We start from the raw sequence: 14,382 nt of genomic DNA, 5'->3' as shown, positions 1-14,382 counted from the left end.
TGACTCCTCTGCAGGGTTAGTTTTTAAGGGCAGCCTTTGAGATTTATTCTGATCCCAGGAGGGGTCTTCTTAGCGGTTTCTTTCCCTAGTTCTCACTGGTAAACTAGCTGACCTGTGTTTGTTGACCTCTTGGAGCTACCAGCCTTCTCTTAACTGTCTACCACCATTGTGGTGGACAGTTTGAACATCTCCACACTCTGTTAGAAATAAAGTTAGTCAGCTTTACAAGCAGGGTGCTATGCTGGGGTCGTAGGCTCTGGTCTTCTTGACCTGCCTTTTTTGGTGTGGAACATCTGCCAACCAAGTAGGGGCTGGCTGGAGGAAAGGTGCCTCTACCTCTCAGCAATACTCACCTGGAAATTAGCCTAGGCAACATGGAGTCGTGGGGGGATGCGAAATGCTGGTGGCCTGCCCTTCCCACGGAGACCTCTTTGCCTGGGAGCAGGGGAGTCCCATCTTCTTGACCACATCCACTTGGAGTGTAGCTTCTCTCACGTTGACTTGGGAGGGAAAGTGAGGTAGAGCGTGCATAGTGGTTTAAGTGCTACAGACTCTGTTCTTACCAAGTTTCAGCAGATTTTTTTGAATAAATGTTTCTTTACTTATTATACGCCCTTAGGATAATTTCTAGAGACGTTAAGTGTTGTTATTTTTAAAATAATTTTCACCAATTACAGTTGTTTTGCTGAGGTGGGGGTCTGTGAAACTCTTTACACCACTATTCCAGAAGTAATTTATATACTTTTGATAAAAAATGGGATCATAGCAGTTGTGGAGGTAGGGGTAGGGGTGGGGTTAGGGATAGCAGTAGCAGAGTAAGTCAGGAATAAAAGATTGGGTAACAACCCATCAGGACTTCCAGTTAGCGAACAAGAGAGAAGCAGTAGGTGTGAACAAAACCAGGAATCACTAAAGAAATTTGGAGGCTTTATAACTTCCCCATTCCTCTATTTTTCAACATATCCCTTCTGCCTCCCATACTGATAATCAGTCAGATAAATATTCATTACCTACTCTGTGCCAGGCACTTTGCCTGGTCCTAGGGATAGAGTTAGGTTAACAAGATAGACTTGGTCCTTGCCTTCAAGGAGTGAAAAATAAATCCATTTGGGGAATCAGGAAAGGCATCATAGATGAGGTAGCATTTGATCTGGACTCAGAAGCAAGGAGAGGGTTATTGCTGAACCTAGATTTAGACAGAAACCCAAAAGCTAATGATAAGATCAGGGAAAGTCACTGTTATGTAAGATGCCAGGAGATCATTAAAAATATGATTTAACACATTTTGATGAAATTTTTCAGGTCTAGGCAAATTCAAAACAGGCCATTTGTCATTGGCACCCTACGTTCTAGCCACTTTCTCTCTCCTTTCACTTTCAAGTGACCTTGGGCCTTCCAAAACTACCCACTAAGGCATCTTACCCCAGCTGGTCCTCTCCTCTGGGCTGGATTCTTGGCTAGATTCTTGGACCTCACCAAATAAGGGATGGTATCTAATTTTGAAGAGTCCATAATCTGGGAGAGGGAGGTAAAGAGTCAAGTAAACAGTAAAGTACTCTCACAGAGGTATATCAAGGAGGTAATGGGGGCACACAAGAGCCCATCTAACTCAGACTGGGCTTATTACCAAACCAAACTTGGGTCCACTTGCCCGCACGCAGTAAAGCCACTCTACTGACACCTGGTTGTGGTGAAGGATAGTACAGCGTTCATTGCAGGGCCAAGCAAGGAGTCCAGGGCAGCTAGTGCTTGAAAGACCAGAATTCCCCAAATGGTTTCAGGAAAAGGTTTTTAAAGATAGGGTGAGGTGTGTGATCAACTCGTGGACATTCTTCTGATTGGTTGGTGGTGATGATCAGAAGTCAACATCATCAACCCGGTTCCAACCGGTCTAGGGTCTACATGTTGTGGGCAGCATAGAGTTAATTTCTTCCACCTGGTGGGGGTTTCAGTATCTGCAAAACAGCTCAGAGGACATGGCTCAGAATATTATCCATAGCCCTTGAGAAGGAACCAAAGGTCTTTGACTTTGTTTAACGGCTACAACTATTATTTTGTCTTGCTTGACTGTTTTCCTTTCTGCATTTTCTCACTTCTCTGACTAAATTTATTCTTTGACTAAAGTTTATCTATAGACAAAAGGCAGGCCAAGGATATGAGGGAGGGGATCCTGTTCTGGGAAGGCCCCATAGGGCTCTGCTTGGTTACAGGATGGGAAGAGGGTGATCACGGAAGCTCCCCTGAGGAAGTGAATCCTAGCTCTTTCAGAGAATGTAGGGGAGATAGCTGGAGGCCAGGCATTCCAGGAGAAGGAAACCAAGGCACAGAGATGGGTAAGCCCAGGAAGCATTCCTCCTCTCTCCCCCACCCCACCCAAGATTTGGGGAATTCCAAATTGTATTGATTTTGACAAGAAACAAACCTTCCCTCTCCCTAAGAAATTCAGATCTTTCTCTCTCCCTCTCTCTCTCCACTAGCCCTTAGCAGCCAGTCAGGTACATGAACTGGTGTCAGCTGAGTGTTTCCACCGCAGATTTCAATCAAGGAGTCAGTGAGGTAAAGATAAATTTATTAGCATGGTGGCTGGGTAGGGATGTTCTATCCAGATTATTTTTGCTTAAAGATAATTGTGTGTGTCCTGCTTCATAGCTCTCTAGAGCTGCCCCAGTTTATGCCTATTTTCTAGGTAGGATACTTGGCTGCCTCATCAACTCTGTGAGCCTCTGCTACCTTCCAAAAAATTTCCTATTCAGATAGTGTTTCAGTCACATGCCAACAAGGAATTTTGATCTTAGGCAAACCACTTAGAAGGCTCTTCCATAGAGATAATGAAGACCTGAACTAAGGCATTGGTAGGGAGGAGGGAAAGTAAGATGGATGGATAGACAGACAGATAGATCGATTTAGATATAAAGAGGAAGAGTTCCTGGCACAAGGTATGTACTCAATATTTGAATGCATGATTGAATAATAGGAAAAATTACTCTTAGGTTTCAGTCAATTTTGTTGCTATTAACCAGAAAGGAAAATACAAGATGAATCTTTTTGGAGAAAGCTGCTTTTGAGTTTCAGGTTCTAGTAGTCCCATATTGAGGACTCATACAGAAATTTCTAGAAGACATTTGGATATAAGTATCTTGTCTGAACATTTAGATTTAGGATCCATCAAATATAGTCATAACTGGGACCATAGTGGTGGATAAAATTACCCAGGATAATTATCTGCAGGGTAAGAAGAAAGCCTGATGATTGAGGATTTAGGGCAGAGGCAGAGGAAGAGCCCATGAAAGAGAAGGAAAAGGAAAAGGAAAAGTATGGCTATAGACAAGATAGGAAAATGTCATCAGGAGCATCAAATTTGTTAAATAAGATAGGGACTTAGAATTTAACAACAAAGATGTAATTGGAGCTCTTGGCAAATGTGATTTCTGTAGTGGTGTGAGTATGTGAGCCAGATTGCGGTATATGAAGAAGTGAAGCAAAGGAGAGACTTTTAAAAAACAGGGTTTAGCCAGAAAGGAACTTGGGGCTGCAGAAAGGATTTTAAAGATGGGAGAGGCTAGAGTATGTTTAAATGCTATGGGAGGCTTCCCTGGTGGCGCAGTGGTTGAGAGTCCGCCTGCCGATGCAGGGGACGCGGGTTCGTGCCCCGGTCTGGGAAGATCCCACATGCCGCGGAGCGGCTGGGCCCATGAGCCGTGGCCGCTGAGCCTGCGCGTCCGGAGCCTGTGCTCCGCAACGGGAGAAGCCACAACACAAACTCACAACAGTGAGAGGCCCGCGTACCGCAAAAAAAAAAAAAAAAAAAATGCTATGGGAAAGTGCTCATAGAGAGGTTGAAAATCAGAGAAGGATGTAGGGGGAAGTCCCTAAGATGCTGGTTGAGTGGGATTCAGAGTTCAGGTGGAGGAGGGACACCTAAATCCTGAAGAAGAGAGACGATAGGAAAGAAGTATAGGAGGAGAGATTCTACTTCATGTCCTTTAAGTCTCTGAAGGAGAAAGCAAGATCAACTGCTGAGAAGAGCGTGGAGTACGCCAGGAGAGTGGCGAGTGAGTTGAAGCCTTGCCAAGAGTATCTTGCCCAATTGAAGTTGGAGATCACACAATTTTAGAGGTATAAATTAGCTGATTTTCTCTACCTGTGTTCAATAGCTTGGGAGTAGGAGCAGAGAAGGGCCAACCACTGGGATGATACACATGGAGGCAGTAGGAGAATAAGTGGAACGGGAGATCAAAAGGGTGAGCAAATTTTGAGTGCTGGTGAGTGTTGGAATGACACTGTGATGATGGAGTGCAGGCTGGAAAGGGATAATGGGTAACCCAGGGGCCTGCATGAAGAGGTGTTAGAAGACTGGAGATCTAGATAAACTCACAAGGAAAATCACAGAATGAGAGAGATGGAAGGAAAGGAAGGCTGTGGCAAAAGACAGAAAGGCTTTGGAGTTTAAGGTTTCATAGGAAAAATAATTCTGGGTGATGAAATGATCCGAGGAATGGCCTTCTGTGTTACTTGGGAGTGAGTGAGAGTGAAGGTCTGTTGACTAGAGGTCAAAACAACGTGAGGCTAGAGCAAAGGGATGGGTCCTATACGCTTAAATGACCCAGGATAATGGCAGAAATCAAAATTAAAGACTATGAGTCAGAGGTCAAAATTTGCTAACAAACAATTTTATGAATGGTAGGTATATGGAAACCACAAGTTGAGAAGTGGAAAATGCAACAAACTAGGACATTAGTGTAATGTTATTTCCATGTGTCAGTAAGCAGCCCTTCCCTGATTGCTATGTATTTCCTCACTCGACAGAAAGCTCTGGAGGGCAGGGCCTGTCTTATTAATCCCATAGCATCTTACCCAGTTCTTGGCAGCAGTCGGAAAGAAGAGACCATACAATCTCTTTACTCTAGAAAGTGCTGATTCTTTATTCTCATTTACACAGTTCTCAGTCCCTGGAATCCTGTAAGTTCCTCTATCATACTATATGTAGAATTTATCTATTCATATGTCTGCTTCTCCCATCATTCTATAAACTTTGAGAACAGGAACTGTCACATTCATTACTGTAATCCCAGAGGAAACATTCTGTCTGATCCACATTAAGGACGCCAGTGTTTTGTCAAATAAATAAATGAATACATAAACGAATGAACCTCTCAGCTGTTAAGAACTACCATTCCTGATTAAGCACCACTGCCAAGTACTGGGCTTTGGTCTCTTCCTTCCCGTTGATGCCAAGCACTGAGTAAGAGTGGAATTAATCTAATAAAACAGGCCCTGCCCACCAGCAGCTTTCTGTCAAGTGAAGGAGCAAGTGAAGGAGAGGGAAAGAAGCAAGTGAAGGAGAGGGAAAGAAGGTTGGATAGAAGCATCTTACATTGCCACGTAGTCTAATGAAGGTTGCACAAAGCAGAAGGGGAGTCCTGGAGCCCAAATCCACCATCAGAAGGAACATGTGTGCCTTAGTATCCCTGTTACAAGTCACTGGCTGAAAGCAGCTGGTAGGAGGTGTGTGGGCTCAGCACAAATGCAACATGGATTTCAAAGCCAGCAGCTGGGGCATCATTTGGTCAATTATGCTCTCTGTGGTTGGAGGCTAGTCAGGCCCATTTCCATAGCTGTCACACCATGCTAGAAAGCTTCTTGGAGTGTTGCTTTCTGTTTTGTTTCACCTCCTCTGTTCACTCACCTGCAGACACTGAATTCCTATAAAGCCTTACTATCTTTGGTATCATCCACCACATCTCAGTAGGAGTGTGTTGAGAAAGTAAATATGATCTTTTAAAAATCCTCTTTCCTCCTTTATCACACAACCGTGTTTTTCTCTAAATAAAAAGATATGAGTATTCAAAGCCTTGACTCTTTGGACCGATTGGCACTTTGGTTGTACTACATATGCATTGATTATTGTTTATCAAACTATGACTCAAAAATCCTGTTTTGGGGCTTCCCTGGTGGCGCAGTGGTTGAGAGTCCGCCTGCCGATGCAGGGGACACGGGTTCGTGCCCCGGTCCGGTTAGATCCCACATGCCGTGGAGCGGCTGGGCCCGTGAGCCATGGCCGCTGAGCCTGTGCGTCCGGAGCCTGTGCTCCGCAGCGGGAGAGGCCACAACAGTGAGAGGCCCGCGTATCGCAAAAAAAAAAAAAAAAATCCTGTTTTAAGATATATAGCCTCTTGTATAAAAAACAGAATTGGTGGTTTTATTCACTAAAACATTAAGCACCTCTGTGCTGAACATGCCATTCAAACATAAACATGTGACTTATGAGTCTTAATTTATAGAGGTGACTGGGTGATAACACGGAGCAGTCAGTGCCATTGAAAGAAAAGTTTAGTGTTACAGTTCTCCTAGAAACAAGAGGCACAGTGTGTCACACAGGGCCACAGGGGAAGCACCAGTGTCAGTCAGGAGGCAGAAAGAAATGAGGGGGAAGCATAGGACAGAGCCTTTACTGGGGTTTCCATGGGTAAGTCAAGGCATAGCAGGGTAAACAGTTTAGGGTTGGCTAATTTGAATAATCCCAGCTGGTTTGGTGACACAAGGGGTGGTTCTTAGCAGTCTGGTACCTGGCCCTAGGGTGATTTAGGGCATGGGAAATGTTGGTGTGAGAGTTAAGGAGGCGGCTGGAGTTTTGGACAGGAGATTGGTTGGTTTATATATGAAAGCTGGGCTCACTGACAAGCTGTTTACTGCCTCTAGGAATTAGCCAGTCCTGGGAGGAGCAGTCTCTCCCCAGCCAGCAAGGTCCCCCAAAGATGTCAAAACATCATATAAAAAATATAAAAGACCCCAACATAATTAGGAGGAAATCATGCCTTTTGATTTTCTCAGTCTCCATTAACAGTTAATGAATAGCAGAGAGGCAGAAGGCAGGTTTAGCCCATTTTTCCCCCTCATTCTGTTAAGAGCACAGGTTATTTTTTGAAGAGAAAATTTAAATTATATGAGGCTTCTATTCTCTACCCATTGCTCATGGTTTTCCAATTATAAGCTAACAAATGCTTTTAATTCTTTCAACTCCTTCCCTGACTTTGCATACTGCATTTTTGTCCTGAAGACAAAATGCATAGAAAAGGAATCAACATTTATATTCTCCTCTTCTGTGCCAGAACTCTGTTCACTCTTCAACATACATCCCATTATCCAACAAGCCTGTAAAGTGAGTATTACGACTGCATTTCCTAGAATAAGCAAAGTATGGCTCAGAGAGGTTAAACGGCTTTATGGCAGAGCACAGGTTGGAATCAGAGCCGATGAAGCCTATCCACTTTCCAGGTGTGGCTACAGAGGAATTAAGTGAAATGAAAACAGCTTTAACATTTATTACTTAAGACACATTCTAACTTGCCATTTTATTTTGATGGCACAATATAAAAACTAAGCATAACAAGCTAAAGCATTGCTTGCACTTCTTTTTTTTTTTTTTTTTTTGCGCGGTACGCGGGCCTCTCACTGTTGTGGCCTCTCCCATTGCGGAGCACAGGCTCTGGATGCACAGGCTCAGCAGCCATGGCTCACGGGCCCAGCCGCTCTGCGGCATGTGGGATCTTCCCGGACCAGGGCACGAACCCGTGTCCCCTGTATCGGCAGGCGGACTCTTAACCACTGCGCCACCAGGGAAGCCCCTGCTTACACTTCTGTAACATATCTTTTCAAGATTTTACTTTTGCTAATGTAAAATCAGACATTGCCTCTGCAGTAAATAATGTGCCCTCTTCGACACCTGCAATAAAATTTCTTAAGTTCTTTACTCTTGATATTACTATAAGGGTATTTTTGAGAGCCAAATCAAAAGAACACTACAGTGCAAATGTTATGGATCACTTTCATAATTAAAAATTAAAATCATAATAAAAAAATTCTGAATAGTAACACTTACATGTGGTTCACACTAAAAAACTGATTATGTGCATATTTATATAAATTACACACAATTCTATAGGAGTATGCAGTGAAATTGCCTTTTTACTTGTCCCTAAGCCACCAATTCCTCATACACACCAATGTTTTTAGCTTTTTGTTTAGCCTTCTAGTTACTTTGTGAACACACTAGTAAATACATATATTAACTTGTAATTTCCCCCACTCCTTTTTCAAACAACCACTTGAATATATTTAAGGTAAGACAAAACAACGAGCTTTTGGTAAATAAAATTTAATACAACCATAGTCAAGTAATAATGGTTAAAAGACATTTTTTATTAGATACAACTTTTTAAAAATTAAAGACAACTATGCACAAAGTATATTTATACAAGACATATAAGTATTAGTGTGCTGCAACTAAATTGAAAACAAAGAAATACAAAGCTTTTTTTTTTTTCCCCCACTGTGAAGACTCTGGAGCATCTGAAAGCAAAAGACACTTGGCTGCCACAAGTCTGTACAAGCTGTAAAGCACATTATGCTTTTGTTCAACTCTATAATCGTGTTGTCTTAGATAGCTCCAGAAACTCTCAACAAGATTTAAATTAAGAAACCATGGGGAGGGGTGTTGGAGAAAGAAAGACTAAGAACTTTTTCAGGAAAGATAAATGAAAGAGCCTGTAGAAGGAAAAACAAAAGAAACAAAACAGTACATAAGAATGAAACAAAAATAAGTAGACTTACTTTTTTGACTTTAGATGCAGATATTGCAAATGATGTTTACAAGGGTTTAATCAACCTAAGATAGATGTTTTTCTTAATATCTTAAAAAGCACCTTGGCATCAAACAAAAAAAGTCCCCCCAATATAATAAAACTCCAAACACCCAACAACCTTTCTTAACATTTTCTTTCAAGCAACCACAAGGCTGGTGCTCATTAAAGAATTCAAGAAGGGAAATTCACTCTATAGGAAACAAGTATGAAACTTATCTAAGGTAAGCTTTATTTAGATTGAAAGAAAAGTTGAAATAGCACTAGAGAACTTAAGGCATATAAACAAATTCAGATGCAGTTATTTTGAAAACATTAAAACAAACTCTTTTCTTTGGGACAATACATAAAGTAAGTTATAACTACTGGTATTCAAAACATTTTTTAATGATGATCTTTAGCACTACAAAAATTTAATATCTAAGGCAATCACACAAATGTAAAACACTCATAAAAAACATTTTAAAAAAGTCTGAAGTATGTTGAAACTGTCTCTGGAATTATCAATTCACACTCCTGGCTCAAGTGGTTTCTGATGACTAGCATTAGATGTGACAGTAAGTATAACTAGCTAGTCAAACCTACTGCCTTAAAGGCCAACCAAATTGCCCCATTCTGGTTTCTTGGTATGGTGAATTTATTTAACTAAAAGGAATAATGGGGTGAGGTGATATAAACCTGGTTTTCAATATAATGCACAAGAAATTCTAAGAAAGGCCAAAATTATGTTGAGGTTAACTGGTGTCTTGAGTTTAGGAAAATAAAGGCAGTCCACAGGAAGCCTTTAAGAGACGTTATCTTATCACTTGGCACCACATAAAGAGCAATCTCTTCTCTTTGAAAATACAGTCTGGAGTAGAAGATATCTTTTCCACATATAAATCTCAAGAAACAAAAGGCACACACTGATGATTCAACCCTCTCTTTTCATGTATGGGTTCTCACAGCATTTCTTTTTAAAAAATCTATTGCCATATCCACACAACAGGAAAAAAAAAATACACCTGGTTTGTACACTGACAAAAGTAGTATAATTGAACCTTTATATTTTCCTGAGTTTCATTTCAAAAGGGTATGACAGTAGAGATACATAAACAATTCATATTCACTAAGAGAAAATGTATCAGTCCACAAAACATTTTCATCTTTCTAAATATAAAAAAATGAATGTTTAACCACCGCCATGTGTGAAGCCCCTTTACCAAACTGAATTTACTCTAGAATCATGAACTGCAAGTTACTTAGATATGGCACTTTAAACACTCCAATTAGGCAAAAATGACAAGTTAATACCCTCCCTGAGTATTTACATCATTTTTTTGTTAACACCTGGTTTAAATGGAGTAAATACCTATATTTCAGTCATCTAGGGGAAAAAAAAAGGTTACTGAAGATACAATAGGCTACCATTTCATACCTGTGCAGTAAAGTCAGTGGGAAGATTAGAGTAGAAAAGGAAGAAGGCCTTTTTGTTGTAAAAACTAGACCACTTTATAGCTCATTCACATATAGGAACACATGAAAAATGATTAAAGTTCATGGAGAAAAAACTGTACATTTCTGTTGACCCACAAAAAATACTTTTGAATTCCTTCCCCACTGAGGTATATCAATGGCTAGGTTTAGCAAACTTGTATCTCCCGTCAATTTGTTTTCTGATCTTGTAAAACTGTATGCATTATATAGATTCTGACTGTATATGAGTCATCATACTAATATTCATCATGTACTTTCATATGTAACAAAGTATTCTAGAAATGCCCAAATTAAAAAAATATACTTCTGGAATTGAATTTAATAAGATCAACTAATTTTTACTTTATGTGCCTTTTTCTGATCAGAAACTGATAAAATTCTTGATGTCTGTATGTATGTGTGTACATGAGCATACCATCTATCTACATATATACACACATGTATTGAATATATACATACACACTAACCCAAAGGCTTATACGAGCATCACCCACCAAAAGAAAATATGTCAACTATGTGATGAGAGCATGAATATAATCTGATACCATTTTGGTTGATAAATCCCTTTTGATATACTAATTATACCCTAAATTCTTTATTACTTTATCAATGCTAACATCATTATTTATCAAAAATCAGTAAATGAAAATAAATAATTTAAGAAAATTAAAGTATCAGTTGGGTAACTTTAAAAATTGTTACTTTAATTTCATAGGATTCAAACTAAGTTCTTGGTGGCTACTTAATTTATGTAGTTTTAAATTATGTAGAGAAAAAAATTAAGCAATATTGGTATGAGGTCCATGTTTAAACAAATTCTGTTTTATAGGATTTCCAATTTACTACAACAGACACCTGAACATTAAAAATAAATGTATAACAAAATACAAGTAAATAGTTAATACTTTTATAATAGACGAAAGTACTAAAATACAGGTTATGTTGAGAAAGTCTTCTTTGTGTGAAGTGTCTATTTATGGATGGGCATGATCTTACAAATACACATGAAAATAACAAGTATCATTTGTATAATTCTCAGCATTTACAAAACACTTTTCTCATATACCACAGAGAATTTCTGAACTAAATAGGTTCCATTATCTACAAAAGGTATGATGCAGAAGTAGAAGTTTACTCTAAAATTAAAACAAGTATCCCAATTGTATCTACTACTGTCTTTCAACTAAAATGGTAGAAAAGTGGTTTCTGAATTGCTCTGATAATTATCACAAAAAGGTATACATCATTTCAAATTATGATCTGAAAAATAAAAATTCCTTAAAGATTTGTTAAGTGTTTTAGAGTTTTCCTCAGAATTCAGACTCCAGCTAGGCATTAAAAGTTGACTCTGTATAGGTTTATTTCAAATCTTTGCATCATTCTAAAATGAGAAAGAAAGAGTAGTTTATCAATGTTAGGTTTTTGATTACTCCCTTGTTTTTAACAGAAATCTGGTGACACTATAATCACATATTTGCATCATTTCTCCTATGGCAAATATATAATTATGATGTGAGACAACAATAGTGCCTGGGGAAGTCGAAATATAGCAGGCTACCTGAACATCCCTAAAATGTTTTAAATTATATCTGTCCACCCAGGAATATCAATAATCACGTACACTATAGTTCCTGCCATTTCATTTGCCTTAGAAAAAGTTTTACACTCTTCTCTGAAAACCAGTAAGCTTTATAAACTGGAGTTGAAACATCTAGACAAAGGCAATTTGATGTAGAGAAGCTTGAGAATATTGATCACTATTTTACACAATGGGTACCAAATGAAAGATTTATCTTAGAAGACTGCAACTACTGCTGTTAGTTTCTTCAGATAGCTAATTTTAAAAGAAATATGGACCCACTGAGACAGGTGGTCCCTGCTTTATCCTTTAAGGGCAGCTTAACAGTAGAGACTCCCAGGATTTTTAGCTGTTCACAAGAAAGTAGGATAACCAGGAAGAGGTCCTCACCCAAAGCACCATAGTAATGAGGTCAAACCCTACTGGGCTACGGAGAAAATCTGTCCCTGTTTTTCACAAGATAATATTGCAAAGTGGATTTCAACTCTTCTGCCATGTTCAAGAAAAGGCGCATCCCTTAGAGGATTTAGAGATGATATATAAATACTTTTGAGAGCCACAGTGGGTCATTTTCCCTTCAATGGTCTTAGATGATTTTTTCTTAGGAACTAACATGTAATTTTAATCTCCATTTTAAGGGCACTTGCTTTTGTATCTCCTCCCCCCAAAATACCTTTAATATAAGAAAATAATTCTAAGAATGAAGTCATAATAATTCAGTATTTTATGATACTCAGATTGTCATCATTACACTTTTATCAATTACAGAAAAAAACCCACAATAAAATTAATCAACTTGGATGTATTTTTTAGTGACAAAGATTTTAAAAACTGGTTTTTCTACCTTAGAATGATTCTAAGTATTCTAAGCATTATATGAGTCAAACTAAATGAAAACTTGCCATGCAATTATATATATATATGTATGTGTGTATATATATATATATACACATACATATATATATATACACACACACACACACATATATGTGACAAAGTAAGGAATATACAGTCTTGCAGATAAACATACATAAATGAAGAAACCATCACAAATTCCTAAAAGGTATGCAGGCAGACATTATTTCCTACTCCACATAGGTTTCTTACAAATACTCACAAAGGTACACTCTCAAAGCCCAAGCAAAGACCACTATTACCTTCAACAACAACAAATTTTTTTTTCCCAATTACAGAAAAGCCTTTATTACAGTTTGAAAGATTGATATTTTGGGAAGAAAGGCATGACAATTATTATTTTTACTTTTCTGTGCATATTGCAAAAAGGAGATATGTCAAGTTCCCACTCTGGAGTTTTTAAAACCTCTCATCTTGGATTGCTGTGGCTTCTTGGGTGAGGTATCCTGGTTTTAGAGCTTAAAGCATTTCTCATTGTATCTATGAATAGTCACACATCCATGATAGGACACTGGCCTGGGCATTGCAGCTACCCCTGTGATGATACTTGTTGCAGGATCATAACAGAGAATAGTGTCTGTGGCTTCTCCATTTTCCCGTCTTCCACCCAGGATATATATTTTACCATTACATACAGACATACCACAGTTTTCCTGTTCAACCAAATTAAAAAAAAAAAATTAACTGTTGACAGTAAGGGATTTGGCAGCAAACTGAAAAGTAAAATAAGACATGCTTTAACAAGTCAAAAAAGGAGACATGAAATAATAAGCTCCCTTTTGCCCAACTCCTATGTGTGAATACTAGGTAAATTTGCATGGGTGAAGGGAGTGTTAAGATAGAATATATGTCACTAATTGGGGTCAAGATATGGGAGGTGAAGTGGGGGTGGTGGACTGAGAGAAGGGTTTTAGTTAACTTAATGGTAGTTGAATGAAAACATCCTTGAAGACTTGCTTCTCCTATTACAGGAAGGTCCTTTATTATAGAAAGTGGCTATTACATGATCAAAGGGTAGGAACATTATTCATTATAGGGGATTACCCACAAGTTGAAAGAATGAATGAGAGTTATAACCAAATTAAAGAAGCACTGTTATTAGGGGCCTTGGATGGGGCACAGAAACTCCCCAGATAACATTTTATAGTTAACTTTCCATGCAATGAGACTCTTAGCTAAATTTTACTCTTCTCTGTCAGTAATACAATTATTATATAAAACAAATACTCTTGCAAGGATAAGAGTGATTCTTCAAAGAAAGAAATTATACTAAAATTGTCTCACTATTGCATGAATCTGGTTATGCTGCAGGTCAATTATTCTTCCATTTAAATTTCACTTTAATTCAGAAAGTTATTGTATATTATTATCCTGTTTCCACATAACCAACAATGAGATGGGTTCTACCAGTGAGTACAATAAACATTTTTACTTGATCAGATTTGCTATATATAAATTTCACTCTTGTAGAAAAAATTAAATCTTGGTGGATTTCTATAATAGAGGATAGTATCTTTGGGTCTAGAAGAATTAGTGAATATTTTAAAATGTCTACATTAGAGTTTATATATTATATATAATATTATATTATATATAATAATATATATTATATATAATATATATTATTATATATTGACTTGGGGCCCATATATATATATATATTATATATTGACTTGGGGCCCATTATCATCAGTGAATGACAAACTTTTATGTAGAATACCACCCATGAATTGTACCAATTATGTACCAGACTATAACATTTTCCATCGAAAG

At 38.4% G+C, this 14,382-nt stretch overlaps 1 protein-coding gene across 5 annotated transcripts in view; it reads right to left on the bottom strand.

The window, feature by feature from the left end:
- Nucleotides 1-8,139: 8,139 nt before the first annotated feature.
- The window catches only part of KLHL24 (kelch like family member 24), a 39,533-nt gene continuing 33,290 nt past the window's right edge, over nucleotides 8,140-14,382 (bottom strand). For all 5 annotated transcript variants that reach the window (XM_033403125.2, XM_033403124.2, XM_033403122.2 and 2 more), the window contains one exon: nucleotides 8,140-13,262. In XM_033403125.2, the coding sequence (XP_033259016.1) occupies nucleotides 13,062-13,262 (201 nt within the window). In that variant the 3' untranslated portion in view covers nucleotides 8,140-13,061. The remainder of the gene's footprint in view (nucleotides 13,263-14,382) is intronic.

The sequence above is a fragment of the Orcinus orca genome, chromosome 5 (assembly GCF_937001465.1).
Source record: "Orcinus orca chromosome 5, mOrcOrc1.1, whole genome shotgun sequence".
Classification (NCBI taxonomy): domain Eukaryota; kingdom Metazoa; phylum Chordata; class Mammalia; order Artiodactyla; family Delphinidae; genus Orcinus; species Orcinus orca.
The sequence above is the reverse complement of the archived record's forward strand: the minus strand, read 5'-3'. Positions and strand labels throughout refer to the sequence as shown.